At 46.3% G+C, this 27,740-nt stretch overlaps 1 protein-coding gene across 3 annotated transcripts in view; it reads left to right on the plus strand.

Annotated features, from left to right (window-relative positions):
* Positions 1–216: 216 nt before the first annotated feature.
* TOP1MT (DNA topoisomerase I mitochondrial) overlaps positions 217–27,740 on the plus strand; it is a 40,395-nt gene continuing 12,871 nt past the window's right edge. The window contains exons 1-9 of one of the 3 annotated variants that reach the window (XM_069732018.1): positions 217–330; positions 11,014–11,064; positions 11,675–11,757; positions 11,930–12,035; positions 13,363–13,415; positions 17,229–17,306; positions 21,489–21,554; positions 23,786–23,828; positions 25,405–26,747. In XM_069732018.1, the coding sequence (XP_069588119.1) occupies positions 11,017–11,064; positions 11,675–11,757; positions 11,930–12,035; positions 13,363–13,415; positions 17,229–17,306; positions 21,489–21,554; positions 23,786–23,828; positions 25,405–26,747 (1,820 nt within the window). In that variant the 5' untranslated portion in view covers positions 217–330; positions 11,014–11,016. Of the gene's footprint in view, positions 331–11,013; positions 11,176–11,674; positions 11,758–11,929; positions 12,036–13,362; positions 13,416–17,228; positions 17,307–21,488; positions 21,555–23,785; positions 23,829–25,404; positions 26,748–27,740 lie in introns of those variants that run through there. The other 2 variants (XM_069732019.1, XM_069732020.1) reach the window with 2 other exon arrangements.

A 27,740-nucleotide genomic window follows, 5' to 3' on the forward strand; every position in this document is an offset into this window, starting at 1 on the left:
ACCAGCGGCACTACAAGGCCCAGCAGCTATTTGTAACCCTCAGATGCATGCTGGGACATGCACTACTGCACCCAGCAGCCTACACACGTAGCTCCGCCTCCTCCGCACACTCTGGAGTTTCAGCCCCGACGCTCGTGTAAGGAATCTTGGTGGCAACGTAATGACGTAATTCAGTTTCCGGCCTGGCGCCAGGTACCACGCATGACAGGAAGTAGTGCGAGCGCGTGTGACGTCACGCCCCGCAGAGGCTGAGCTTCCGAGAGTGGGAGAACAGGAGAGCGGGCGACGCGTCCGTGAGAGACCGAGACCTCCGCCCCCGGGGACGGAGAGGTGAGAAGCCGAGGGCGGCGGGTATGTGCTGGGGAAGAGGCCTGGACTGTAGCATTGGCTCCCTGCTATCAGCCATTACTGGGGGAGGAGACTACAGTCTATTACTCCCTGCTATCAGCCATTACTGGGGGAGGAGACTACAGTCTATTACTCCCTGCTATCAGCCATTACTGGGGGAGGAGACTACAGTCTATTACTCCCTGCTATCAGCCATTACTGGGGGAGGAGACTACAATCTATTACTCCCTGTTATCAGCCATTACTGGGGAGGAGACTACAATCTATTACTCCCTGTTATCAGCCATTACTGGGGAGGAGACTACAATCTATTACTCCCTGTTATCAGCCATTACTGGGGAGGAGACTACAATCTATTACTCCCTGTTATCAGCCATTACTGGGGGAGGAGACTACAATCTATTACTCCCTGTTATCAGCCATTACTGGGGGAGGAGACTACAATCTATTACTCCCTGTTATCAGCCATTACTGGGGAGGAGACTACAATCTATTACTCCCTGTTATCAGCCATTACTGGGGGGGAGACTACAATCTATTACTCTCTGTTATCAGCCATTACTGGGGAGGAGACTACAATCTATTACTCCCTGTTATCAGCCATTACTGGGGAGGAGACTACAGTCTATTACTCCCTGTTATCAGCCATTACTGGGGGAGGAGACTGCAATCTATTACTCCCTGTTATCAGCCATTACTGGGGAGGAGACTACAATCTATTACTCCCTGTTATCAGCCATTACTGGGGAGGAGACTACAATCTATTACTCTCTGTTATCAGCCATTACTGGGGGAGGAGACTACAGTCTATTATTCCTGTTATCAGCCATTACTGGGGAGGAGACTACAATCTATTACTCCCTGTTATCAGCCATTACTGGGGAGGAGACTACAGTCTATTACTCCCTGCTATCAGCCATTACTGGGGGAGGAGACTACAATCTATTACTCCCTGTTATCAGCCATTACTGGGGAGGAGACTACAATCTATTACTCCCTGTTATCAGCCATTACTGGGGAGGAGACTACAATCTATTACTCCCTGTTATCAGCCATTACTGGGGAGGAGACTACAATCTATTACTCCCTGTTATCAGCCATTACTGGGGGGGAGACTGCAATCTATTACTCCCTGCTATCAGCCATTACTGGGGAGGAGACTACAATCTATTACTCCCTGTTATCAGCCATTACTGGGGGAGGAGACTACAGTCTATTACTCCCTGTTATCAGCCATTACTGGGGGAGGAGACTACAATCTATTACTCCCTGTTATCAGCCATTACTGGGGAGGAGACTACAATCTATTACTCCCTGTTATCAGCCATTACTGGGGGAGGAGACTACAGTCTATTACTCCCTGTTATCAGCCATTACTGGGGGAGGAGACTACAATCTATTACTCCCTGTTATCAGCCATTACTGGGGAGGAGACTACAATCTATTACTCCCTGCTATCAGCCATTACTGGGGAGGAGACTACAATCTATTACTCCCTGTTATCAGCCATTACTGGGGGAGGAGACTACAGTCTATTACTCCCTGTTATCAGCCATTACTGGGGGAGGAGACTACAATCTATTACTCCCTGTTATCAGCCATTACTGGGGGAGGAGACTACAATCTATTACTCCCTGTTATCAGCCATTACTGGGGAGGAGACTACAATCTATTACTCCCTGTTATCAGCCATTACTGGGGGGGAGACTGCAATCTATTACTCCCTGTTATCAGCCATTACTGGGGAGGAGACTACAATCTATTACTCCCTGTTATCAGCCATTACTGGGGAGGAGACTACAATCTATTACTCTCTGTTATCAGCCATTACTGGGGGAGGAGACTACAGTCTATTATTCCTGTTATCAGCCATTACTGGGGAGGAGACTACAATCTATTACTCCCTGTTATCAGCCATTACTGGGGAGGAGACTACAATCTATTACTCCCTGTTATCAGCCATTACTGGGGAGGAGACTACAATCTATTACTCCCTGTTATCAGCCATTACTGGGGGAGGAGACTACAGTCTATTACTCCCTGTTATCAGCCATTACTGGTGGAGGAGACTGCAATCTATTACTCCCTGTTATCAGCCATTACTGGGGAGGAGACTACAATCTATTACTCCCTGTTATCAGCCATTACTGGGGGGAGACTACAGTCTATTACTCCCTGTTATCAGCCATTACTGGGGAGGAGACTACAATCCATTACTCCCTGTTATCAGCCATTACTGGGGGAGGAGACTACAGTCTATTACTCCCTGTTATCAGCCATTACTGGGGGAGGAGACTACAATCTATTACTCCCTGTTATCAGCCATTACTGGGGGAGGAGACTACAATCTATTACTCCCTGTTATCAGCCATTACTGGGGGAGGAGACTACAGTCTATTACTCCTGTTATCAGCCATTACTGGGGAGGAGACTACAATCTATTACTCCCTGTTATCAGCCATTACTGGGGAGGAGACTACAGTCTATTACTCCCTGTTATCAGCCATTACTGGGGAGGAGACTACAATCTATTACTCCCTGTTATCAGCCATTACTGGGGGAGGAAACTGCAATCTATTACTCCCTGTTATCAGCCATTACTGGGGGAGGAGACTGCAATCTATTACTCCCTGTTATCAGCCATTACTGGGGGAGGAGACTACAATCTATTACTCCCTGTTATCAGCCATTACTGGGGAGGAGACTACAATCTATTACTCCCTGTTATCAGCCATTACTGGGGGAGGAGACTACAATCTATTACTCCTGTTATCAGCCATTACTGGGGGAGGAGACTACAATCTATTACTCCCTGTTATCAGCCATTACTGGGGGAGGAGACTACAATCTATTACTCCTGTTATCAGCCATTACTGGGGGAGGAGACTACAATCTATTACTCCTGTTATCAGCCATTACTGGGGAGGAGACTACAATCTATTACTCCTGTTATCAGCCATTACTGGGGGAGGAGACTACAATCTATTACTCCCTGTTATCAGCCATTACTGGGGGAGGAGACTACAATCTGTTACTCCCTGTTATCAGCCATTACTGGGGGAGGAGACTACAATCTATTACTCCCTGTTATCAGCCATTACTGGGGGAGGAGACTACAGTCTATTACTCCTGTTATCAGCCATTACTGGGGAGGAGACTACAATCTATTACTCCCTGTTATCAGCCATTACTGGGGGAGGAGACTACAGTCTATTACTCCTGTTATCAGCCATTACTGGGGAGGAGACTACAGTCTATTACTCCCTGTTATCAGCCATTACTGGGGGAGGAGACTACAATCTATTACTCCCTGTTATCAGCCATTACTGGGGGAGGAGACTACAATCTATTACTCCTGTTATCAGCCATTACTGGGGAGGAGACTACAATCTATTACTCCCTGTTATCAGCCATTACTGGGGGAGGAGACTACAGTCTATTACTCCTGTTATCAGCCATTACTGGGGGAGACTACAATCTATTACTCCCTGTTATCAGCCATTACTGGGGGAGGAGACTACAGTCTATTACTCCTGTTATCAGCCATTACTGGGGAGGAGACTACAATCTATTACTCCCTGTTATCAGCCATTACTGGGGGAGGAGACTACAGTCTATTACTCCTGTTATCAGCCATTACTGGGGAGGAGACTACAATCTATTACTCCCTGTTATCAGCCATTACTGGGGGAGGAGACTACAGTCTATTACTCCTGTTATCAGCCATTACTGGGGAGGAGACTACAGTCTATTACTCCCTGTTATCAGCCATTACTGGGGGAGGAGACTACAGTCTATTACTCCTGTTATCAGCCATTACTGGGGAGGAGACTACAGTCTATTACTCCTGTTATCAGCCATTACTGGGGAGGAGACTACAATCTGTTACTCCCTGTTATCAGCCATTACTGGGGGAGGAGACTACAATCTATTACTCCCTGTTATCAGCCATTACTGGGGGAGGAGACTACAGTCTATTACTCCTGTTATCAGCCATTACTGGGGAGGAGACTACAATCTGTTACTCCCTGTTATCAGCCATTACTGGGGGAGCAGACTACAATCTATTACTCCCTGTTATCAGCCATTACTGGGGGAGGAGACTACAGTCTATTACTCCTGTTATCAGCCATTACTGGGGAGGAGACTACAATCTATTACTCCCTGTTATCAGCCATTACTGGGGAGGAGACTACAATCTATTACTCCCTGTTATCAGCCATTACTGGGGGAGGAGACTACAGTCTATTATTCCTGTTATCAGCCATTACTGGGGAGGAGACTACAATCTATTACTCCCTGTTATCAGCCATTACTGGGGGAGGAGACTACAATCTATTACTCCCTGTTTTCAGCCATTACTGGGGGAGGAGACTACAATCTATTACTCCCTGTTATCAGCCATTACTGGGGAGGAGACTACAATCTATTACTCCCTGTTATCAGCCATTACTGGGGGAGGAGACTACAATCTATTACTCCCTGTTATCAGCCATTACTGGGGGAGGAGACTACAGTCTATTACTCCCTGTTATCAGCCATTACTGGGGGAGGAGACTACAGTCTATTACTCCCTGTTATCAGCCATTACTGGGGAGCAGACTACAATCTATTACTCCCTGTTATCAGCCATTACTGGGGGAGGAGACTACAATCTATTACTCCCTGTTATCAGCCATTACTGGGGGAGGAGACTACAATCTATTACTCCCTGTTATCAGCCATTTCTGGGGGAGGAGACTACAATCTATTACTCCCTGTTATCAGCCATTACTGGGGAGGAGACTACAATCTATTACTCCCTGTTATCAGCCATTACTGGGGGAGGAGACTACAATCTATTACTCCCTGTTATCAGCCATTACTGGGGGAGGAGACTACAATCTATTACTCCCTGTTATCAGCCATTACTGGGGGAGGAGACTACAATCTATTACTCCCTGTTATCAGCCATTACTGGGGGAGGAGACTACAATCTATTACTCCCTGTTATCAGCCATTACTGGGGGAGGAGACTACAATCTATTACTCCCTGTTATCAGCCATTACTGGGGGAGGAGACTGCAATCTATTACTCCCTGTTATCAGCCATTACTGGGGGAGGAGACTGCAATCTATTACTCCCTGTTATCAGCCATTACTGGGGGAGGAGACTACAGTCTATTACTCCCTGTTATCAGCCATTACTGGGGGAGGAGACTACAATCTATTACTCCCTGTTATCAGCCATTACTGGGGGAGGAGACTACAGTCTATTACTCTCTGTTATCAGCCATTACTGGGGAGGAGACTACAATCTATTACTCCCTGTTATCAGCCATTACTGGGGAGGAGACTACAATCTATTACTCCCTGTTATCAGCCATTACTGGGGAGGAGACTGCAATCTATTACTCCCTGTTATCAGCCATTACTGGGGAGGAGACTACAATCTATTACTCCCTGTTATCAGCCATTACTGGGGAGGAGACTACAATCTATTACTCCCTGTTATCAGCCATTACTGGGGAGGAGACTACAGTCTATTACTCCCTGTTATCAGCCATTACTGGGGAGGAGACTACAATCTATTACTCCCTGTTATCAGCCATTACTGGGGAGGAGACTGCAGTCTATTACTCCCTGTTATCAGCCATTACTGGGGAGGAGACTACAATCTATTACTCCCTGTTATCAGCCATTACTGGGGAGGAGACTGCAGTCTATTACTCCCTGTTATCAGCCATTACTGGGGAGGAGACTGCAGTCTATTACTCCCTGTTATCAGCCATTACTGGGGAGGAGACTACAATCTATTACTCCCTGTTATCAGCCATTACTGGGGAGGAGACTACAATCTATTACTCCCTGTTATCAGCCATTACTGGGGAGGAGACTACAATCTATTACTCCCTGTTATCAGCCATTACTGGGGGAGGAGACTACAGTCTATTACTCCCTGTTATCAGCCATTACTGGGGAGGAGACTACAGTCTATTACTCCCTGTTATCAGCCATTACTGGGGGAGGAGACTACAATCTATTACTCCCTGTTATCAGCCATTACTGGGGGAGGTGACTACAATCTATTACTCCCTGTTATCAGCCATTACTGGGGAGGAGACTGCAGTCTATTACTCCCTGTTATCAGCCATTACTGGGGAGGAGACTGCAGTCTATTACTCCCTGTTATCAGCCATTACTGGGGGAGGAGACTACAATCTATTACTCCCTGTTATCAGCCATTACTGGGGGAGGAGACTACAATCTATTACTCCCTGTTATCAGCCATTACTGGGGGAGGAGACTACAATCTATTACTCCCTGTTATCAGCCATTACTGGGGGAGGAGACTACAATCTATTACTCCCTGTTATCAGCCATTACTGGGGAGGAGACTACAGTCTATTACTCCCTGTTATCAGCCATTACTGGGGAGGAGACTACAGTCTATTACTCCCTGTTATCAGCCATTACTGGGGAGGAGACTACAATCTATTACTCCCTGTTATCAGCCATTACTGGGGAGGAGACTACAGTCTATTACTCCCTGTTATCAGCCATTACTGGGAGGAGACTACAATCTATTACTCCCTGTTATCAGCCATTACTGGGGAGGAGACTACAGTCTATTACTCCCTGTTATCAGCCATTACTGGGGGGGAGACTACAATCTATTACTCCCTGTTATCAGCCATTACTGGGGAGGAGACTACAATCTATTACTCCCTGTTATCAGCCATTACTGGGGGAGGAGACTACAATCTATAACTCCCTGTTATCAGCCATTACTGGGGAGGAGACTACAATCTATTACTCCCTGTTATCAGCCATTACTGGGGAGCAGACTACAATCTATTACTCCCTGTTATCAGCCATTACTGGGAGGAGACTACAATCTATTACTCCCTGTTATCAGCCATTACTGGGGAGGAGACTACAGTCTATTACTCCCTGTTATCAGCCATTACTGGGGAGGTTACTACAGTCTATTACTCCCTGTTATCAGCCATTACTGGGGGAGGAGACTACAATCTATTACTCCCTGTTATCAGCCATTACTGGGGGGGAGACTACAATCTATTACTCCCTGTTATCAGCCATTACTGGGGAGGAGACTGCAGTCTATTACTCCCTGTTATCAGCCATTACTGGGGAGCAGACTACAATCTATTACTCCCTGTTATCAGCCATTACTGGGAGGAGACTACAATCTATTACTCCCTGTTATCAGCCATTACTGGGGGAGGAGACTACAATCTATTACTCCCTGTTATCAGCCATTACTGGGGAGGTTACTTCAGACTATTACTCCTGTTATCAGCCATTACTGGGGGAGGAGACCACAATCTATTACTCCCTGTTATCAGCCATTACTGGGGGAGGAAACTGCAATCTATTACTCCCTGTTATCAGCCATTACTGGGGGAGGAGACTGCAATCTATTACTCCCTGTTATCAGCCATTACTGGGGGAGGAAACTGCAATCTATTACTCCCTGTTATCAGCCATTACTGGGGGAGGAGACTGCAATCTATTACTCCCTGTTATCAGCCATTACTGGGGGAGGAGACTACAATCTATTACTCCCTGTTATCAGCCATTACTGGGGGAGGAGACTACAATCTATTACTCCCTGTTATCAGCCATTACTGGGGGAGGAGACTGCAATCTATTACTCCCTGTTATCAGCCATTACTGGGGGAGGAGACTGCAATCTATTACTCCCTGTTATCAGCCATTACTGGGGGAGGAGACTACAGTCTATTACTCCCTGTTATCAGCCATTACTGGGGGAGGAGACTACAATCTATTACTCCCTGTTATCAGCCATTACTGGGGGAGGAGACTACAGTCTATTACTCTCTGTTATCAGCCATTACTGGGGAGGAGACTACAATCTATTACTCCCTGTTATCAGCCATTACTGGGGAGGAGACTACAATCTATTACTCCCTGTTATCAGCCATTACTGGGGAGGAGACTGCAATCTATTACTCCCTGTTATCAGCCATTACTGGGGAGGAGACTACAATCTATTACTCCCTGTTATCAGCCATTACTGGGGAGGAGACTACAATCTATTACTCCCTGTTATCAGCCATTACTGGGGAGGAGACTACAATCTATTACTCCCTGTTATCAGCCATTACTGGGGGAGGAGACTACAGTCTATTACTCCCTGTTATCAGCCATTACTGGGGAGGAGACTACAATCTATTACTCCCTGTTATCAGCCATTACTGGGGAGGAGACTACAATCTATTACTCCCTGTTATCAGCCATTACTGGGGAGGAGACTGCAATCTATTACTCCCTGTTATCAGCCATTACTGGGGAGGAGACTACAATCTATTACTCCCTGTTATCAGCCATTACTGGGGAGGAGACTACAATCTATTACTCCCTGTTATCAGCCATTACTGGGGAGGAGACTACAATCTATTACTCCCTGTTATCAGCCATTACTGGGGAGGAGACTACAGTCTATTACTCCCTGTTATCAGTCATTACTGGGGAGGAGACTACAGTCTATTACTCCCTGTTATCAGCCATTACTGGGGAGGAGACTACAATCTATTACTCCCTGTTATCAGCCATTACTGGGGAGGAGACTGCAGTCTATTACTCCCTGTTATCAGCCATTACTGGGGAGGAGACTGCAGTCTATTACTCCCTGTTATCAGCCATTACTGGGGAGGAGACTGCAGTCTATTACTCCCTGTTATCAGCCATTACTGGGGAGGAGACTACAGTCTATTACTCCCTGTTATCAGCCATTACTGGGGGAGGAGACTGCAGTCTATTACTCCCTGTTATCAGCCATTACTGGGGAGGAGACTACAATCTATTACTCCCTGTTATCAGCCATTACTGGGGGAGGAGACTACAGTCTATTACTCCCTGTTATCAGCCATTACTGGGGGAGGAGACTACAATCTATTACTCCCTGTTATCAGCCATTACTGGGGAGGAGACTACAATCTATTACTCCCTGTTATCAGCCATTACTGGGGAGGAGACTACAATCTATTACTCCCTGTTATCAGCCATTACTGGGGGAGGAGACTACAGTCTATTACTCCCTGTTATCAGCCATTACTGGGGAGGAGACTACAGTCTATTACTCCCTGTTATCAGCCATTACTGGGGGAGGAGACTACAATCTATTACTCCCTGCTATCAGCCATTACTGGGGGAGGTGACTACAATCTATTACTCCCTGTTATCAGCCATTACTGGGGAGGAGACTGCAGTCTATTACTCCCTGTTATCAGCCATTACTGGGGAGGAGACTGCAGTCTATTACTCCCTGGTATCAGCCATTACTGGGGAGGAGACTACAATCTATTACTCCCTGTTATCAGCCATTACTGGGGAGGAGACTACAGTCTATTACTCCCTGTTATCAGCCATTACTGGGAGGAGACTACAATCTATTACTCCCTGTTATCAGCCATTACTGGGGAGGAGACTACAGTCTATTATTCCTGTTATCAGCCATTACTGGGGAGGAGACTACAGTCTATTACTCCCTGTTATCAGCCATTACTGGGGGGGAGACTACAATCTATTACTCCCTGTTATCAGCCATTACTGGGGAGGAGACTACAATCTATTACTCCCTGTTATCAGCCATTACTGGGGGAGGAGACTACAATCTATTACTCCCTGTTATCAGCCATTACTGGGGGAGGAGACTACAATCTATAACTCCCTGTTATCAGCCATTACTGGGGAGGAGACTACAATCTATTACTCCCTGTTATCAGCCATTACTGGGGAGCAGACTACAATCTATTACTCCCTGTTATCAGCCATTACTGGGAGGAGACTACAATCTATTACTCCCTGTTATCAGCCATTACTGGGGAGGAGACTACAGTCTATTACTCCCTGTTATCAGCCATTACTGGGGAGGTTACTACAGTCTATTACTCCCTGTTATCAGCCATTACTGGGGGAGGAGACTACAATCTATTACTCCCTGTTATCAGCCATTACTGGGGGGGAGACTACAATCTATTACTCCCTGTTATCAGCCATTACTGGGGAGGAGACTGCAGTCTATTACTCCCTGTTATCAGCCATTACTGGGGGAGACTACAATCTATTACTCCCTGTTATCAGCCATTACTGGGGAGGTTACTACAATCTATTACTCCCTGTTATCAGCCATTACTGGGAGGAGACTACAATCTATTACTCCCTGTTATCAGCCATTACTGGGGGAGGAGACTACAATCTATTACTCCCCGTTATCAGCCATTACTGGGGAGGTTACTTCAGACTATTACTCCTGTTATCAGCCATTACTGGGGGAGGAGACCACAATCTATTACTCCCTGTTATCAGCCATTACTGGGGAGGTTACTACAGTCTATTACTCCCTGTTATCAGCCATTACTGGGGGAGGTGATTACAATCTATTACTCCCTGTTATCAGCCATTACAGTAATTTTCCTTAAGTTTTTGCAGTAGTTTTTTTTTTCAGCAGCGTTTTTCCTGCTAAGAGATGCAGAAACTTCTGCAAGTAAATGCTGAACGTGCTCACATAGCCTCACACTGACTGGGGTGAGAAGCTCTGCGGCCCCCTGGGCTCCCTCCCTGTTATCCATCAGCCTTAGATGTCTATTGACAAGGTAAAAAACTGAATTGTGACTGTGTGTTTTTATTTTCTTTTAGATAATGGTGGCTGAGGAAGTTCTGTGCCAGAAATCGGAGGATCTAAAACTGGTATAGTGCCCTTTGTGTTGGCTGCTCATTGACAGTGGGCTCCGTCCCCTTTGATGCACGCAGTGTCATCAGTGTGAATTTGGCCAAGATCGCTGCAGAGCTCTCTGAGCTGTAAGTTCGGTTCCGTAGATTCACAGGGGATGTGGGGTCTGCTCATTACAGACCACTTCCCGATCCTCTGCCTCCTGAGGTTGTTTCCCTCCCAGCACCGGCCTCTTTAGCTGGATTAACAGCCTGTGTGAAGACACAAGGAAATCAGAGAGTGATGAGCTGTCAGTCAAGTCAAGGAGGCGACAATGGGCGGGCAGACAAATCTGGGAGGCAGTTGCTTGTGACCTGCTCTGTTCAACCCAAAGCACTTAAAATATATATATATATATTTTTCATATAAAAACTGCTCATTACCCAGGAACAGATGCAATGCTTCATCCTCCCTGCAGGGATGGTGCAGGGTTATTAAGCATCTGTTTGGTTTTTCAGATTATTGCTGATCTCTGGGTCCTGGCAGCAGCTTTCCTCTAATTTTACTATTGTCATTGGTCCTTCCTGATGTAAAGGATTGTCCACAGCGGAGCGCCCCTTTAAGTCACTAACTGTTTGTATATTGCAGAGTCAGAAACATCCCAGCAAAGCTGTTAGGTTAGATCGGACGAGATGCCTGCTATCAAGAGGCAGATCCCCCACTGCTGACAGGTCACTTATTTATCCCATGGGGCGATCTCCAAGTTTGTGAAATAGTGGTTAATCTCTTTCCATTGCTGCTTTTCACTGCACTCTATAGTCTTTTTTTTTACCTAATGCCTGCACTGCCACATTTAAGTCTGCAGGTGGCGCTCCCAGCTCATTTAGTTTCTCTTGTGTTTAGGAAGCAAAAGTTTAACGGAGACCAAAAAAGAGACCGCGGTAAAGAAGAACCCGGAGAAAAGAACGGAGCCTCTTCTCATCACCAGTCACACAATGAGCGTATGGAAGTAAGCAATGAGAGATTCTGTGTAATGTTACAGGAGGAGGGACCTCCAAACTGTACAGCCGCGTTCACACCTGACGGGTTACATATATGGCAGGGCAGACCCGTGACCACGTGCTGCCTGTGGAAGGGCGGAATCCAGAATTGGCCGAAAAAGAATCAAAGCTGTGTGTTTTCAGCAACCTGGAAATGCTGGTTTTATTTATTTATTTTATGTCCTGCGTGAGAAAACGGCTCCCTCCAAAGATGAAAAAAAAAGTGTATAGAGCTATTTCCTACTTGTATAGAGATATTTCCTACTGTTGATATATCGCCGACATATTCTGCAGCGCTGTACAAACCTCATCGTCCTTCACTGTATCGCAACCCTAAGTTTCCTATCGGGTCACCTATTCAGGGTGGGAGGAGATGGAAAGTTTGTGCAGCGGGGATCGCAGTGCTGTGAGGACATGATGCTGACCACCATAGCGTGGATCCCAGTGCTGTGAGGACATGATGCTGACCACCATAGCGTGGATCGCAGTGCTGTGAGGACATGATGCTGACCACCATAGCGTGGATCCCAGTGCTGTGAGGACATGATGCTGACCACCATAGCGTGGATCCCAGTGCTGTGAGGACATGATGCTGACCACCATAGCGTGGATCCCAGTGCTGTGAGGACATGATGCTGACCACCATAGCGGGGATCGCAGTGCTGTGAGGACATGATGCTGACCACCATAGCGTGGATCCCAGTGCTGTGAGGACATGATGCTGACCACCATAGCGTGGATCGCAGTGCTGTGAGGACATGATGCTGACCACCATAGCGGGGATCGCAGTGCTGTGAGGACATGATGCTGACCACCATAGCGTGGATCCCAGTGCTGTGAGGACATGATGCTGACCACCATAGCGGGGATCGCAGTGCTGTGAGGACATGATGCTGACCACCATAGCGTGGAACCCAGTGCTGTGAGGACATGATGCTGACCACCATAGCGGGGATCCCAGTGCTGTGAGGACATGATGCTGACCACCATAGCGGGGATCCCAGTGCTGTGAGGACATGATGCTGACCACCATCCTGGCCCAATGCACAGGTGCCGACATGGAGGAGACAGCCGCACGTGCACTGCCACCTCTGTGTCCTTGGCTGAGGTAGACAAGGCCCTGTTCTTGAGAGAATATATTCACACATACTAGTGCGGACACTGTAGGGGAGAAGAGCTTGTGGAAACCATTGATGTCCATTTAATAGGTTATTAGTGACTGCACGCGGAGCGCCGGGGCGACGGCACGCGGAGCACCTGCATATTTTATTTTTTTTTTCTCTTTTATATCTGTAGGTTGAACAAGCTGCATCCTCTGAGAAGCTGATCCAGGAAAATTTTGTGTCTTGGTAAGGCCTCACTGCATGCAAACTTTCATAGTGGTTCTCTAGAGCAGGGGTGTCAAACTGCATTCCTCGAGGGCTGCAAACAGGTCATGTTTTCTGGATTTCCTTGTACTGCACAGGTGATAATTTAATCACCTACACACATAATGATTACAGCACCTTGTGCAAAGTTAAGGAAATCTTGAAAATGCGCATGGTTTGCGGCCCTCGAGAAATGCAGTTTGACACCCCTGCTCTAGAATGCGCCGTAATTCTGATTGTTGGGGGTCTGATTTTTGAGCCCACCATCTGAGGGAACAAGTGATGAATCCTGTTAATGACCCTTTGTGCTGAGGACTGTGACACTGACATTTGTATTGTGGTTGTTGATAAGATCATACATGACGTCAGGTAGGATGAAAGCTAAAGATGCCACTGAGGGGTTTCTAGTTGGACCCCAATGTTCACCATTGGACCTTCCCCTTTAAATGTCAGTTATTAATGCCCTTTAATTGCGCCTTCTTAAGCTTGAGTTCTGGCTCTTCTGCATTTAGTTGTAAATTCGGGCCCTACTACGTGTAGTGCTTAGTTCTCAATGGTATTAGCTTTTATAAAAGAGTATTTTTGCAGGCAAAACATGGGATTACTTATATAAAACATACATTCAGTCATCGTCACCTCGCGGCCCCCACCTGGGTCCAGCACAGGCCGCTCTGCATTCTCCGCAGAGACAAGGTGCAGATCATTGTGGCCTGTGATTGGCTGCAGGGCTCATGTGACTGAGCAGCTTGTCATTAATAACGGTCTATGAAGCGCTTCCCAAGTCACCTGACCGCGGTAGCCAATCATAGGCCGCAGCAGTCCGGCGGTTGGTAGAACACTGACACCATCGCTTCTGATGACTGAGCGGCCTGCGCAGGATCCGGGCGGGTGCCGGTAGGATGAGTTTAGCATCCGGTCCTCTGGCGGTATGTACCCCGAGTGATGGTCCTGCAGCAGCTGCTAGTGAATGCCTGCTGTCCCGATACTTATAAATTCAGAAGAGGATGGGTGCGGTCTACAGGCTCCCGGGCTGTCAGTCATGTCTGTTTAGAAAGGATCGTAAAAATCGGAGAGGAGGAGGGGTTTGTCTCTATGTAAAGTCTTGTCTAAAGTCCACTTTAAGGGAGGATATTAGCGAAGGAAATGAGGATGTCGAGTCCATATGGGTCGAAATTCATGGAGGGAAAAATGGTAACAAAATTCTCATTGGGGTCTGTTACAAACCCCCAAATATAACAGAAACCATGGAAAGTCTACTTCTAAAGCAGATAGATGAAGCTGCAACCCATAATGAGGTCCTGGTTATGGGGGACTTTAACTACCCGGATATTAACTGGGAAACAGAAACCTGTGAAACCCATAAAGGCAACAGGTTTCTGCTAATAACCAAGAAAAATTATCTTTCACAATTGGTGCAGAATCCAACCAGAGGAGCAGTACTTTTAGACCTAATACTATCTAATAGACCTGACAGAATAACAAATCTGCAGGTGGTTGGGCATTTAGGAAATAGCGACCACAATATTGTACAGTTTCACCTGTCTTTCACTAGGGGGACTTGTCAGGGAGTCACAAAAACACTGAACTTTAGGAAGGCAAAGTTTGAACAGCTTAGAGATGCCCTTAATCTGGTAGACTGGGACAATATCCTCAGAAATAAGAATACAGATAATAAATGGGAAATGTTTAAGAACATCCTAAATAGGCAGTGTAAGCGGTTTATACCTTGTGGGAATAAAAGGACTAGAAATAGGAAAAACCCAATGTGGCTAAACAAAGAAGTAAGACAGGCAATTAACAGTAAAAAGAAAGCATTTGCACTACTAAAGCAGGATGGCACCATTAAAGCTCTAAAAAACTATAGGGAGAAAAATACTTTATCTAAAAAACTAATTAAAGCTGCCAAAAAGGAAACAGAGAAGCACATTGCTAAGGAGAGTAAAACTAATCCCAAACTGTTCTTCAACTATATCAATAGTAAAAGAATAAAAACTGAAAATGTAGGCCCCTTAAAAAATAGTGAGGAAAGAATGGTTGTAGATGACGAGGAAAAAGCTAACATATTAAACACCTTCTTCTCCACGGTATTCACGGTGGAAAATGAAATGCTAGGTGAAATCCCAAGAAACAATGAAAACCCTATATTAAGGGTCACCAATCTAACCCAAGAAGAGGTGCGAAACCGGCTAAATAAGATTAAAATAGATAAATCTCCGGGTCCGGATGGCATACACCCACGAGTACTAAGGGAACTAAGTAATGTAATAGATAAACCATTATTTCTTATTTTTAGTGACTCTATAGCGACAGGGTCTGCTCCGCAGGACTGGCGCATAGCAAATGTGGTGCCAATATTCAAAAAGGGCTCTAAAAGTGAACCTGGAAATTATAGGCCAGTAAGTCTAACCTCTATTGTTGGTAAAATATTTGAAGGGTTTCTGAGGGATGTTATTCTGGATTATCTCAATGAGAATAACTGTTTAACTCCATATCAGCATGGGTTTATGAGAAATCGCTCCTGTCAAACCAATCTAATCAGTTTTTATGAAGAGGTAAGCTATAGGCTGGACCACGGTGAGTCATTGGACGTGGTATATCTCGATTTTTCCAAAGCGTTTGATACCGTGCCGCACAAGAGGTTGGTACACAAAATGAGAATGCTTGGTCTGGGGGAAAATGTGTGTAAATGGGTTAGTAACTGGCTTAGTGATAGAAAGCAGAGGGTGGTTATAAATGGTATAGTCTCTAACTGGGTCGCTGTGACCAGTGGGGTACCGCAGGGGTCAGTATTGGGACCTGTTCTCTTCAACATATTCATTAATGATCTGGTAGACGGTTTACACAGTAAAATATCGATATTTGCAGATGATACAAAACTATGTAAAGCAGTTAATACAAGAGAAGATAGTATTCTGCTACAGATGGATCTGGATAAGTTGGAAACTTGGGCTGAAAGGTGGCAGATGAGGTTTAACAATGATAAATGTAAGGTTATACACATGGGAAGAAGGAATCAATATCACCATTACACACTGAATGGGAAACCACTGGGTAAATCTGACAGGGAGAAGGACTTGGGGATCCTAGTTAATGATAAACTTACCTGGAGCAGCCAGTGCCAGGCAGCAGCTGCCAAGGCAAACAGGATCATGGGGTGCATTAAAAGAGGTCTGGATACACATGATGAGAGCATTATACTGCCTCTGTACAAATCCCTAGTTAGACCGCACATGGAGTACTGTGTCCAGTTTTGGGCACCGGTGCTCAGGAAGGATATAATGGAACTAGAGAGAGTACAAAGGAGGGCAACAAAATTAATAAAGGGGATGGGAGAACTACAATACCCAGATAGATTAGCGAAATTAGGATTATTTAGTCTAGAAAAAAGACGACTGAGGGGCGATCTAATAACCATGTATAAGTATATAAGGGGACAATACAAATATCTCGCTGAGGATCTGTTTATACCAAGGAAGGTGACGGGCACAAGGGGGCATTCTTTGCGTCTGGAGGAGAGAAGGTTTTTCCACCAACATAGAAGAGGATTCTTTACTGTTAGGGCAGTGAGAATCTGGAATTGCTTGCCTGAGGAGGTGGTGATGGCGAACTCAGTCGAGGGGTTCAAGAGAGGCCTGGATGTCATCCTGGAGCAGAACATTATTGTATCATACAATTAGGTTCTGTAGAAGGACGTAGATCTGGGGATTTATTATGATGGAATATAGGCTGAACTGGATGGACAAATGTCTTTTTTCGGCCTTACTAACTATGTTACTATGTTACTATTCCTTTTAGCACCTCTGAACAATTTTTGGATTCTGCTCGAAACTCTGAATGTGCAATGAAGACGCATCACCCCGCAGAGGAAGACGGGTATGTATTCCAGGGTCACATTAATGGAGTCCAAACTTCCTGATCTCAGCAGTTCCTGAGCTGGACATATATGTAATGCATAGGGAATGTGCCTCGGACTGCGGAGCCCCTATGGAAAGCTAGTAGGGAAATGTGCAGGGCCTATTCCCCCCTCACACTACTCCGCCAGGTGATGCACTAATTGGGACGCCAAGCTGACCAATGGGAAGAGAGGAAGGGGCATCCGGCCACACCCACAAGGGGTAAATCCAGGTGTCGGGGTCAGCACCTTCCTCTTTCTCCCCGCCTGACCTTCTGAAGCAATTGTCCCACCCTCCCTCCCTTAAATATTCACTGATGTTTCGTGCTGTTAGGATAAAGGAAAATGTTTTCAGATTTGAAATTTAAAACTGATGATGATAATACTGTTATTATTAAGTCACAGCGGAAGTGGAGGGAGGGGCGAAGCTTCGTAGCTGCTCATTGGCTGCCCGCCCGTCGGTCGCAGACTGGGCGCACGGCTGTGAGCCTGTTGTGAAATGTAATTGCCCCTCCCTGCTTATCAAATTAATAATCTGTGACCGACTCGTTCAACCCATCTAGGCCTGCTCGTGTTGTCTTTTCGGGATCAGGGGAAGGGGGGAAGGCACTGGTTACGACACAAGGGTCTCCGCAGTCTGTCTATCGTAGGTACACTGCAACTGTGGGAGACAGAATGTAAAAATACAATTCAGAAAAATCACATTGTAGGATTTTTACATAATTTGCAGGAAATAATTATTTGATGCAATAGAAAAACAGAACTTAATATTTGGTCCAGGAACCTTTGTTTGCAGTTACAGAGGTCAGATGTTTCCTGTATCTCTTGACCAGGTTTGCACACACTGCAGCAGCGATTTTAGCCCCCTCCTCCATACAGATCTTCTCCAGATGTTTCATGTTTTGGGGCTGTCGCTGGACAACATGGAGTTTCAGCTCCTCCAAAGATTCTTTATTGGGTTCAGTTTTGGAGACTGGCTAGGCCACTCCAGGATCTTGAAATGCTTCTTATGGAGCCGCTCCTTAGTTGCCCTGACTGTGTGTTTTGAGTCTTTGTGATGCTAGAAGATCCAGCCACGACCCATCTTCAATGCTCCATTCTCCCTTCAATATGATACAGTCGTCCTGTCCCCTTTGCATATTAGCGCTCACAAAGTATGATGTTTCCTCCACCATGCTTCACGGTTGGGACGGTGTTCTTGGGGTTGTACTCATCCTTTTTCTTCCTCCAAACACGGCCAGTGGATTTGATACCAAAAACTTCTATTTTTGACTCCACTGACCATATGACCTTCTCCCATGCCTCCTCTGGATCATCCAGGTGGTCATTGGTGAACTTCAAACGGGCCTGGACATGTACTGGGGTGGGCAGGGGGACCTTGCATGCCCTGCAGAATTATAATCCCTGTGTGTCACTAACGGTAATGTTTGACACTCTGGTCCCAACTCTCTTCAGGTCATTGACCAGGTCCTCCTTTGTAGTTTTGAGGTGATTCCTGACCTTTCTCAGAATCCTCCTTACCCCTTGAGGCGAGATCTTGTATGGAATCCCAAACCTACCGAGGAAGATTGTCATCTGTTTTTTCCATTGTATAATTATTGCGCCAACAGTTGTTGCCTTCTCACCAACTGCTTGCCTATTGTCCTGTAGTGCATCTCCGCCTTGTGCAGGTCTACAATATTGTCCCTGGTGTCCTTAGACAGCTCTTTGGTCTTGGCCATCGTGGAGAGGTTGGAGTGTGATTGTGTGTGGACAGGTGTCATTAATGCAGGTAGCGAGGTCAAACAGGTGCAATTAATAAAGGTAATGAGAGCAGAGTAGGAGGCTTCTTAAAGAAAGATGAAAAGCTCTGTGAAAGCCAGAATTCTTGCTGGTTGGTCAGTGATCAAATACTTATTTCATGCAATAAAATGCAAATTATTTAAAAATCATACAGTGTGATTATACTTTTAGATTCTGTCTCTCACTGGTGAAGTGTTCCTACGCTAAAAATTACAGACCTCTCCATTCTTTGTAGGTGGGAAAACTTGCAAAATCATCAGTGGATCAGATTCTTAATTTCCCCATTGTATGTTCCTGGCTGGATGTGTACATATACACTGCTCAAATAAAAAATAAAGGGAACACTAAAATCCCACATCCTAGATATCTCTGAATGAAATATTCTAGTTGTAAATCTTTAATCATTACATAGTGGAATGTGTTGAGAACAATAAACCAATGATCAATGCACAGTAAATCACAACTAATATCCCACGGAGGTCTGGAGTTGGAATTATGCTCAAAATCAAAATGGAAAATTAAATTACAGGCTGATCCAACTTCAGTGGAAATGCCTCAAGACAAGGAAATGATGCTCAGTAGTGTGTGTGGCCTCCACGTGCCTGTATGACCTCCCCACAATGCCTGGGTCTACTCCTGATGAGGTGGCGGATGATACCCTGAGGGATCTCCTACCAGACCTGGACTAAGGCCGGTTTCACATTAGCGTTTTGAGGAGCTTTGGACTACCTCCGTGAAGCCTCGCCCTCGGCTGCACCTCCGCCGCTAGCTCCGCCTACTAGTATATTGCCGAGCCACGTAGTATATTGCCGAGCCACGTAGTATATTGCCCAGTCACGTAGTATATTGCCCAGTCACGTAGTATATTGCCCAGCCACGTAGTATATTGCCCAGCCACATAGTATATTGCCCAGCCACGTAGTATATTGCCCAGTCACGTAGTATATTGCCCAGTCACGTAGTATATTGCCCAGCCACGTAGTATATTGCCCAGCCACGTAGTATATTGCCCAGTCACGTAGTATATTGCCCAGTCACGTAGTATATTGCCCAGTCACGTAGTATATTGCCCAGCCACGTAGTATATTGCCCAGCCACGTAGTATATTGCCCAGCCACGTAGTATATTGCCCAGCCACGTAGTATATTGCCCAGCCACGTAGTATATTGCCCAGCCACGTAGTATATTGCCCAGTCACGTAGTATATTGCCCAGCCACGTAGTATATTGCCCAGCCACGTAGTATATTGCCCAGCCACGTAGTATATTGCCCAGCCACGTAGTATATTGCCCAGCCACGTAGTATATTGCCCAGCCACGTAGTATATTGCCCAGCCACGTAGTATATTGCCCAGCCACGTAGTATATTGCCCAGCCACGTAGTATATTGCCCAGCCACGTAGTATATTGCCCAGCCACGTAGTATATTGCCCAGCCACGTAGTATACAGCACAGAGCCACGTAGTATACTGCCCAGTCACGTAGTATACTGCACAGCAACGTAGTATACAGCACAGAGCCATGTAGTATATTGCCCAGACACGTATGTAACAGGTTAAAAAAGACTTAAAATAAAAATATAAACATATACTCACCTTCCGAGGGCCCCTTGTAGTCCTGGCGCCTGTGTGCGGTGCACGCAGCAGCTTCCGGTCCCAGGGTTGGTATGAGCGCAGGACCTGTGATGATGTCACGGTCACATGGCCATGACGTCATGGAAGGTCCTTCGTGCATAGCATCCTTCGCACCGGAACCTGCCGCTTGAACTGCCGAGGAAAGGGCGACGTCGGAGGGTGAGAATAACCTTTTTTTTAATTATTATTATTTGTAACATTAGATCTTTTTACTATTGACGCTGCATACACAGCATCAATAGTAAAAAAGTTGGTCACACAGGGTTAATAGCTGCGTTAATGGAGTGCTTACACCGCGGCATAACGCGGTCCATTAACGCTGCCATTAACCCTGTGTGAGGGCTGACTGGAGGCAAGTATGGAGCGGGCACTGACTGCAGGGACGGGAGGAAGGAGCAGCCTTTTTTCCGCCGGACTGTGTCCTTCGCTGAAAGGTCGTGGCAAAATGCCCACGACCAATCAGCGACTTGGATTTCTATGACAGACAGAGGCCGCGACCAATGAATATCCGTGACAGAAAGACGGAAGTGACCCTTAGACAATTATATAGTAGATGTGCATGTATGTGTGTGTATATATGTTCACGTTCACCAAAAATATATATTTCTCTGGGAACATATGAAGCCCTTTTTGTCAGCACAATAATCCTGCATTGTGACCACAAAGTTCAGCTCTCCAGAGGGCGCACTGCCAAAGCCGGCTGCCATGTTTAATATTGCAGAAATAATCCTCTTTCCCTCTGTCCTAGGCTGCCAGTGACAACCTCCAGCATAGATGAAAACCACAACGTACTGCAAGAGGAATCTGAAAATCGGTACCTGGCGAAGTCTGTTGTTATAATTTTATATCACAGGATGATTTATGTAAACTAGAAGCTTGGGCTGATAAATGGCAAATGAGCTTTAATGGGGATAAATGTAAGGTCATGCACTTGGGTAGAAGTAATAAGATGTATAATTATGTGCTTAATTCTAAAACTCTGGGCAAAACCGTCAATGAAAAAGACCTGGGTGGATGACCAACTCATGTTCAGTGGCCAGTGTCAGGCAGCTGCTACAAAGGCAAATAAAATAATGGGATGCATTAAAAGAGGCATAGATGCTCATGAGGAGAACATAATTTTACCTCTATACAAGTCACTAGTGCGACCACACTTAGAATACTGTGCACAGTTCTGGTCCCCGGTGTATAAGAAAGACAGAGCTGAACTAGAGCGGGTGCAGAGAAGAGCGACCAAGGTTATTAGAGGACTGGGGGGTCTGCAATACCAAGATAGGTTATTACACTTGGGGCTATTTAGTTTGGAAAAACGAAGACTAAGGGGTGATCTTATGTTAATGTATAAATATATGAGGGGACAGTACAAAGACCTTTCTGATGATCTTTTTAATCTTAGACCTGAAACAGGGACAAGGGGGCATCCTCTGCGTTTGGAGGAAAGAAGGTTTAGGTATAATAACAGACGTGGATTCTTTCCTGTAAGAGCAGTGAGACTATGGAACTCTCTGCCGTATGATGTTGTAATGAGTGATTCATTACTTAAATTTAAGAGGGGACTGGATACATTTCTGGAAAAGTATAATGTTACAGGGTATATACACTAGATTCCTTGTTAGGGCGTTGATCCAGGGAACTAGTCTGATTGCCGTATGTGGAGTCGGGAAGGAATTTTTTTCACCAAAGTGGAGCTTACTCTTTGCCACATGGGTTTTTTTGCCTTCCTCTGGATCAACATGTTAGGGCATGTTACGTTAGGCTATGGGTTGAACTAGATGGACTTATAGTCTTCCTTCAACCTTAATAACTACAATAGTCTAGTAGTGTCTTCCCATGATAGGATTCTTGCAGAGTGATCAATCATCCTGCACATGACTTGCTGGTGGTGCTTTACATAGAGCAGATCTGGTGTCGTAGTTACCAAATCTTCCCTACCTGTAAGAGTAAGGGCTAATGCACACGAGCGTACTGTGGCCTCATGCCTCGACTATTGCAGTCGTGAGCCCAAATAATGTGTATGGGGGGGCTTTAGTCGCATCCTATTTGTCAATACTTTTCAGATAAGTTGGTGCCATGTATACGAATATTCCCCAATTGTATGTGTTCTTGTACCTTGGCAATGTAAAATGTTTCTGGAGCATATATAGCATTTTATTTCTACAATTGGAATTCACAAGGTTTTAAGGAGGGGGGAAAACTCTTCCCGCCCTCATTCCACCCATTAAAGGGGTTTTATATTAATAAAATGTCATCTGTTCTAAATGAGAAGTTGCTAATAATGCTGGGTTCACACTGCGTCTAAGCAGTCCGTTAGACGGACTACGTTACACCGCGGCATAAATGCGGTGTAACGTAGTCCGTTACGGCCGCCACTGACTGCAATGTCGGACGCATCGCTAGCGCACACTCACAATGGGCGTGCGCTAGGGATGTGCCGTCATTGAGTGACGGACCCTGAGACGCGGACTGCAGCGTTGTCCGTCACTGCTAGCGCAGATAGAGCTAGCAGATGCTCTGTCTGCGCTAGCGCGATGTAACGTCGGCACTTACGTTACAGCAGCTCGCTAGCGTATGTGCTGAACGGGCTGCTGCTAATGCAGTGTGAACCCGGCCTAAGCGTTGTCTTTCCATTTCTCACTATATTCTGAACCTCCGCTTGCTGTCAGTGACTGAGTCTGTGACTTCTGTAAACTCTGGACATATCTAGTCTTGCTCTTCGCTGAGTGGAACATATGGGCGGCAGCAGTCGCACAAGTCTCTGCTAGTCCGGATACATCCGAGCATTGTGTATGCTGAGAGCAGGACTCAATGTGGACGGGCTTACTGCAGATGTCAAATGGGGTGTCCTCATTCACTGGCTGCAAGCAGAGATTTTGTAAAGAACTGAAGCGCAGATTCTTAAGTTTTGAGATTTTCACAAATTCACTGAATAAGGTTTAATTCCATAACACTAGAAGTCACCTTTACCCGAGGTTGATCTCACAACGATCGGTCCCGTTTTTAGTATTTATATAGATTGGTTATTCACTGTTGTGTTTTAATTTCCAGGCAGAGTGACATCTCGGAGAATGAACCTGACAAGGAGCAAGCGGTACGTGGGACCTTTTGTTTCCATTGCTGGGTCGCCCCTCACACGTACTTTGTAGATTGCGGTAGACGGCATGGCGGACAATCCTAATTCATTGTTTAGAATAGCAAGCAGAAAAAAAAACATGAAGGAGCAGCACTAAAGCAATATTTCTAACTAGATGGTGGCCTGATTCTAACGTATCGGGTATTCTAGAATATGTAGGTAGTATATAGCACAGGCTACGTACTATATTGTACAGTGACGTAGTATATAACATAGCTACGTAGTATGTAACACAGCGTACGTAGCATATAGCAGAGGTAAGTAGTATATAACATAGCCACGTAGTGTATTGCACAGGTATGTAGTATATTGGTCAGCCACGTAGTATGTAGCAGAGCCACATAGTATATTGTAGAGCCGCGTAGTATATTGCACAAGCACATACTATACTGCACAGCCATGTAGTATATAACAGTCACATAGTGTATTGCACAGCTATGTAGTATATTGGTCAGCGATGTAGTATATAGCAGAGCCACGTAGTGTATTGCACAGCCACGTAGTGTATTGCACAGCCACGTAGTGTATTGCCCAGTCACGTAGTGTATAACAGAACCGACACAGCCACATAGTATATTGCAGAGATGTAGTATATAACAGAGCCCACACAGTATGTAACACAGCCCACGTAGTATATAGCAATGTGGGCACTATATGCGTGGTTAAAAAAGACTTCAAATAAAAAAAAAAAACATATACTCACGCTCCGAGGGCCCCTTGAATTCCTGGCGCCTATGTACGGTGCATGCTGCACCTTCCGATCCCAGGGTTGGTATGAGCGCAGGACCTGTGATGACGTCGTGGTCACATGACCGTGACATCACGGCAGGTCCTTCTCGCATAGCATCCTTGGCACCGGAACTTGCCGCCTGCACTGCCAAGGACAGCGCGACATCGGGGGGTGAGAATAACTTTTTTTTTAAAATTTTATTATTATTATTTGTAACATTAGGTCGTTTTACTATTGATGCCGCATTAACCCTGTGTGAGCGCTCAGCGCTGACTGCAGGGCAGTAAAGCAGCGGCCACTGCCAGACTATGGCCGTCGCTGATTGGTTGTGGCAATGGTCGTGGGCGTTTTGCTACGACCAATCAGCGACTTGGATTTCCATGACAGACAGAGGCCGCGACCAATGAATATCCGTGACAGACAGACAGACGGAAGTGACTCTTAGACAATTATATAGTAGATTTGTGATGTTCTGCTTGTGCAACCGGCTGGATGTCGGATGTGGCGTCGTCAGCTGTGGTCTGATGTCGCAGCTTACACAGCACAACTCACATTGTGGCCAAATTCGTGCAAATACATTGTGGTACAACTTCGCCACGCAGCAGACGCCGTCCCGTTAGGTTTGGTATCTTGGGAGTATGTCCGACCCTCTGACGCCTCCTGTAAATCCTTAGCAGAGAGTGATGCAGATGTCTCTCCCTAATGAGACTGGCGGCTTTAGGGTTATTGGGTTTAAGGTCCAGTATTCGCTGTAGAACCAGAGCCAAAATGTTTGTGGTTTCATCCAATGCTTTTCTTTTCCAGTTGGCGTCTTCTAGGATTTCTGAGCACAAAAGTGATGCCCAACAACTCCACCACTTACCTGATGATCTGCCCGTCGAGAGCATTAATGGAGAAAAAGATCACGAGGATCTACCAAAGGATCACAGAGATCAGGCCGGGGAGTCACGTAGCTCTAGGATTTCTGAGCACAAAAGTGATGCCCAACAACTCCATCACATACCTGATGATCTGCCTGTTGAGAGCACTAATGGAGAAAACGATCACAAGGATCTACCAAAGGATCACGGAGATTATACTGGTGAGTCGCGTAGCTCTGGAATTTCTGAAAATAACAGCGGCACCAAAGCCCTCAAGGAAAAAGAGAACCGTGCTGAGAAAATGGGGCATGTGTCTAAGAAAAGGGATCAGCATGGAAGAGCCGACAAAAAGCTCAAGGAGCATAATGAAGAAGTAAAGAAAAAGGATCATCATGAGAGAAAAGACAAGGCGGATCACGAAAAGAGCAAAGCACGGGAGAAAGTGAAGGGCAAGGTAAAAAAGACTGAGGATAAAGACGAGGACCAGAAGACAAGGAGCGACATCCCCAAGAAGATCAAAACAGAGGAGAAAGTGAAGGGTAAGGTAAAGGAGACTGAGGATAAAGACGAGGACCAGAAGACAAAGGGCGACGTCCCCAAGAAGAGCAAAACAGAGGAGAAAGTGAAGGGTAAGGTAAAGGAGACTGAGGATAAAGACGAGGACCAGAAGACAAAGAGCGACGTCCCCAAGAAGAGCAAAACAGAGGAGAAAGTGAAGGGCAAGGTAAAGGAGACTAAGGATAAAGACAGGGACCAGAAGACAAGGAGCGACGTCCCCAAGAAGAGCAAACAGAATGATGAGAAGCACAAAGACTCCTCCAAATCTAAGGAGGGCCGCTCAGGAAAAAGCAAACAAGAACATCAGGTAAAAAAGGAGACCCGAGACACCGAGGCGCCTCCAAAAGAGAACGGAAGTGTCCTGAAGATGACCCTGGTGGACCTGGATCTATTCGAAGACAAGAAGCAGAAGTCCAAGAGCAAGTCCCGGGATAAGAAGGGATCTGACGAAAAGCAGGACAAGCAGAAAAAGGGCGACGATAAAGACTCCAAAAGACAAAGTGAATGTGAAAGGGAGGAAACTAAAGGAATAAAGCGGGAAGTGGAAGAATCGCAGAAAGAGGAGGACTCCAAGGCCGGCCACAAGAAGGCAAAGCAGGATCCTGAGAAGGATCAGACGACCCAGAAGGAGGAGAAAGGAAAAACAAGGAGCAAAAAGAGGAAGAATGTGGACGAGGAGGACGAAACCAAAGCCAAGAAGACGAAGGAAGAAGATTCCAAGTGGAAATGGTGAGTGAGCAGTGGTGTCGGTGCGTTCTGGGAGTTGTAGTTTCACATCTGTAGGTTATTGCGGCTGCAGGACTCCACCAGGGTGATCTCATACTATTGGTGGTCACATCCTGTCAGCAGCGGTGATGGACATTGTGATCACGGGATTGTCTCTCAGCACAAGATCTGCCTTTTTCTGGGTGGATTTAATTCGTGTCCTCACTATCACTGCCCTCACTTCATGAATAAACCTTTAATAACGTCCTGTGTGCTGGGACGTCTGCCAACGATGTGCACCCGCTTACTCCTGAGTATAGGGCACGCACTGTAAGCGGCCGGGTTTTGGAGATGCAGCGTCACCGGTGTCACTGTCCTCCAGGTTATTGCACCTGGTTCTGGCGGATCAGGGATCCCTTCTCTCCTGCGCTGGGAGAAATCCTTCCCTTGTGAGATCGGCATGGTGGAGCCGCAGTTTCCGTAACTCTAGCCCGGATGTGGTTGATATCTGCAGATAGTGTGAGCTGCGAGCACGATCCTGAGCTTACAGGAGAGTCCCCGGGGGCCTGTATACCTCCGGGTGCTCACACCTTGTAAGATAATCATCATCCCTCTCCTGGCTGCCGTCCAGCACCTACGAGGGAGAGGCCTCGTACTGAAGGGACCCGCCGCGCTCTGTGCACAGCCTACGATGGTGGGAATGCTGCAGACAGCCTACGATGGTGGGAATGCTGCAGACAGCCTGCACCACGCTGTTATCGGGCACAGATCTGCCCCTCTGGGCTCCTGGAATCTGCCACGAGACCGGTGCCTGGTGTGTGTAGATCACATGTGGGTGTACGGAGCCGGCTCAGGTCGTGTCACACAGGTGGCGCCTGCCACTGACGGCTCCGATCGCTGCTGCTTAACCATTTAATTGCCAATCTATGACCTCTGCATTTTCATTGTTATGGCGCTCATCAGCCTCCCCTTGCTGGGTTTGCCATGTCCCGTTTATGGCATTACTGGGTTTGCCAT

This window comes from Ranitomeya imitator, chromosome 6, assembly GCF_032444005.1.
Source record: "Ranitomeya imitator isolate aRanImi1 chromosome 6, aRanImi1.pri, whole genome shotgun sequence".
Classification (NCBI taxonomy): domain Eukaryota; kingdom Metazoa; phylum Chordata; class Amphibia; order Anura; family Dendrobatidae; genus Ranitomeya; species Ranitomeya imitator.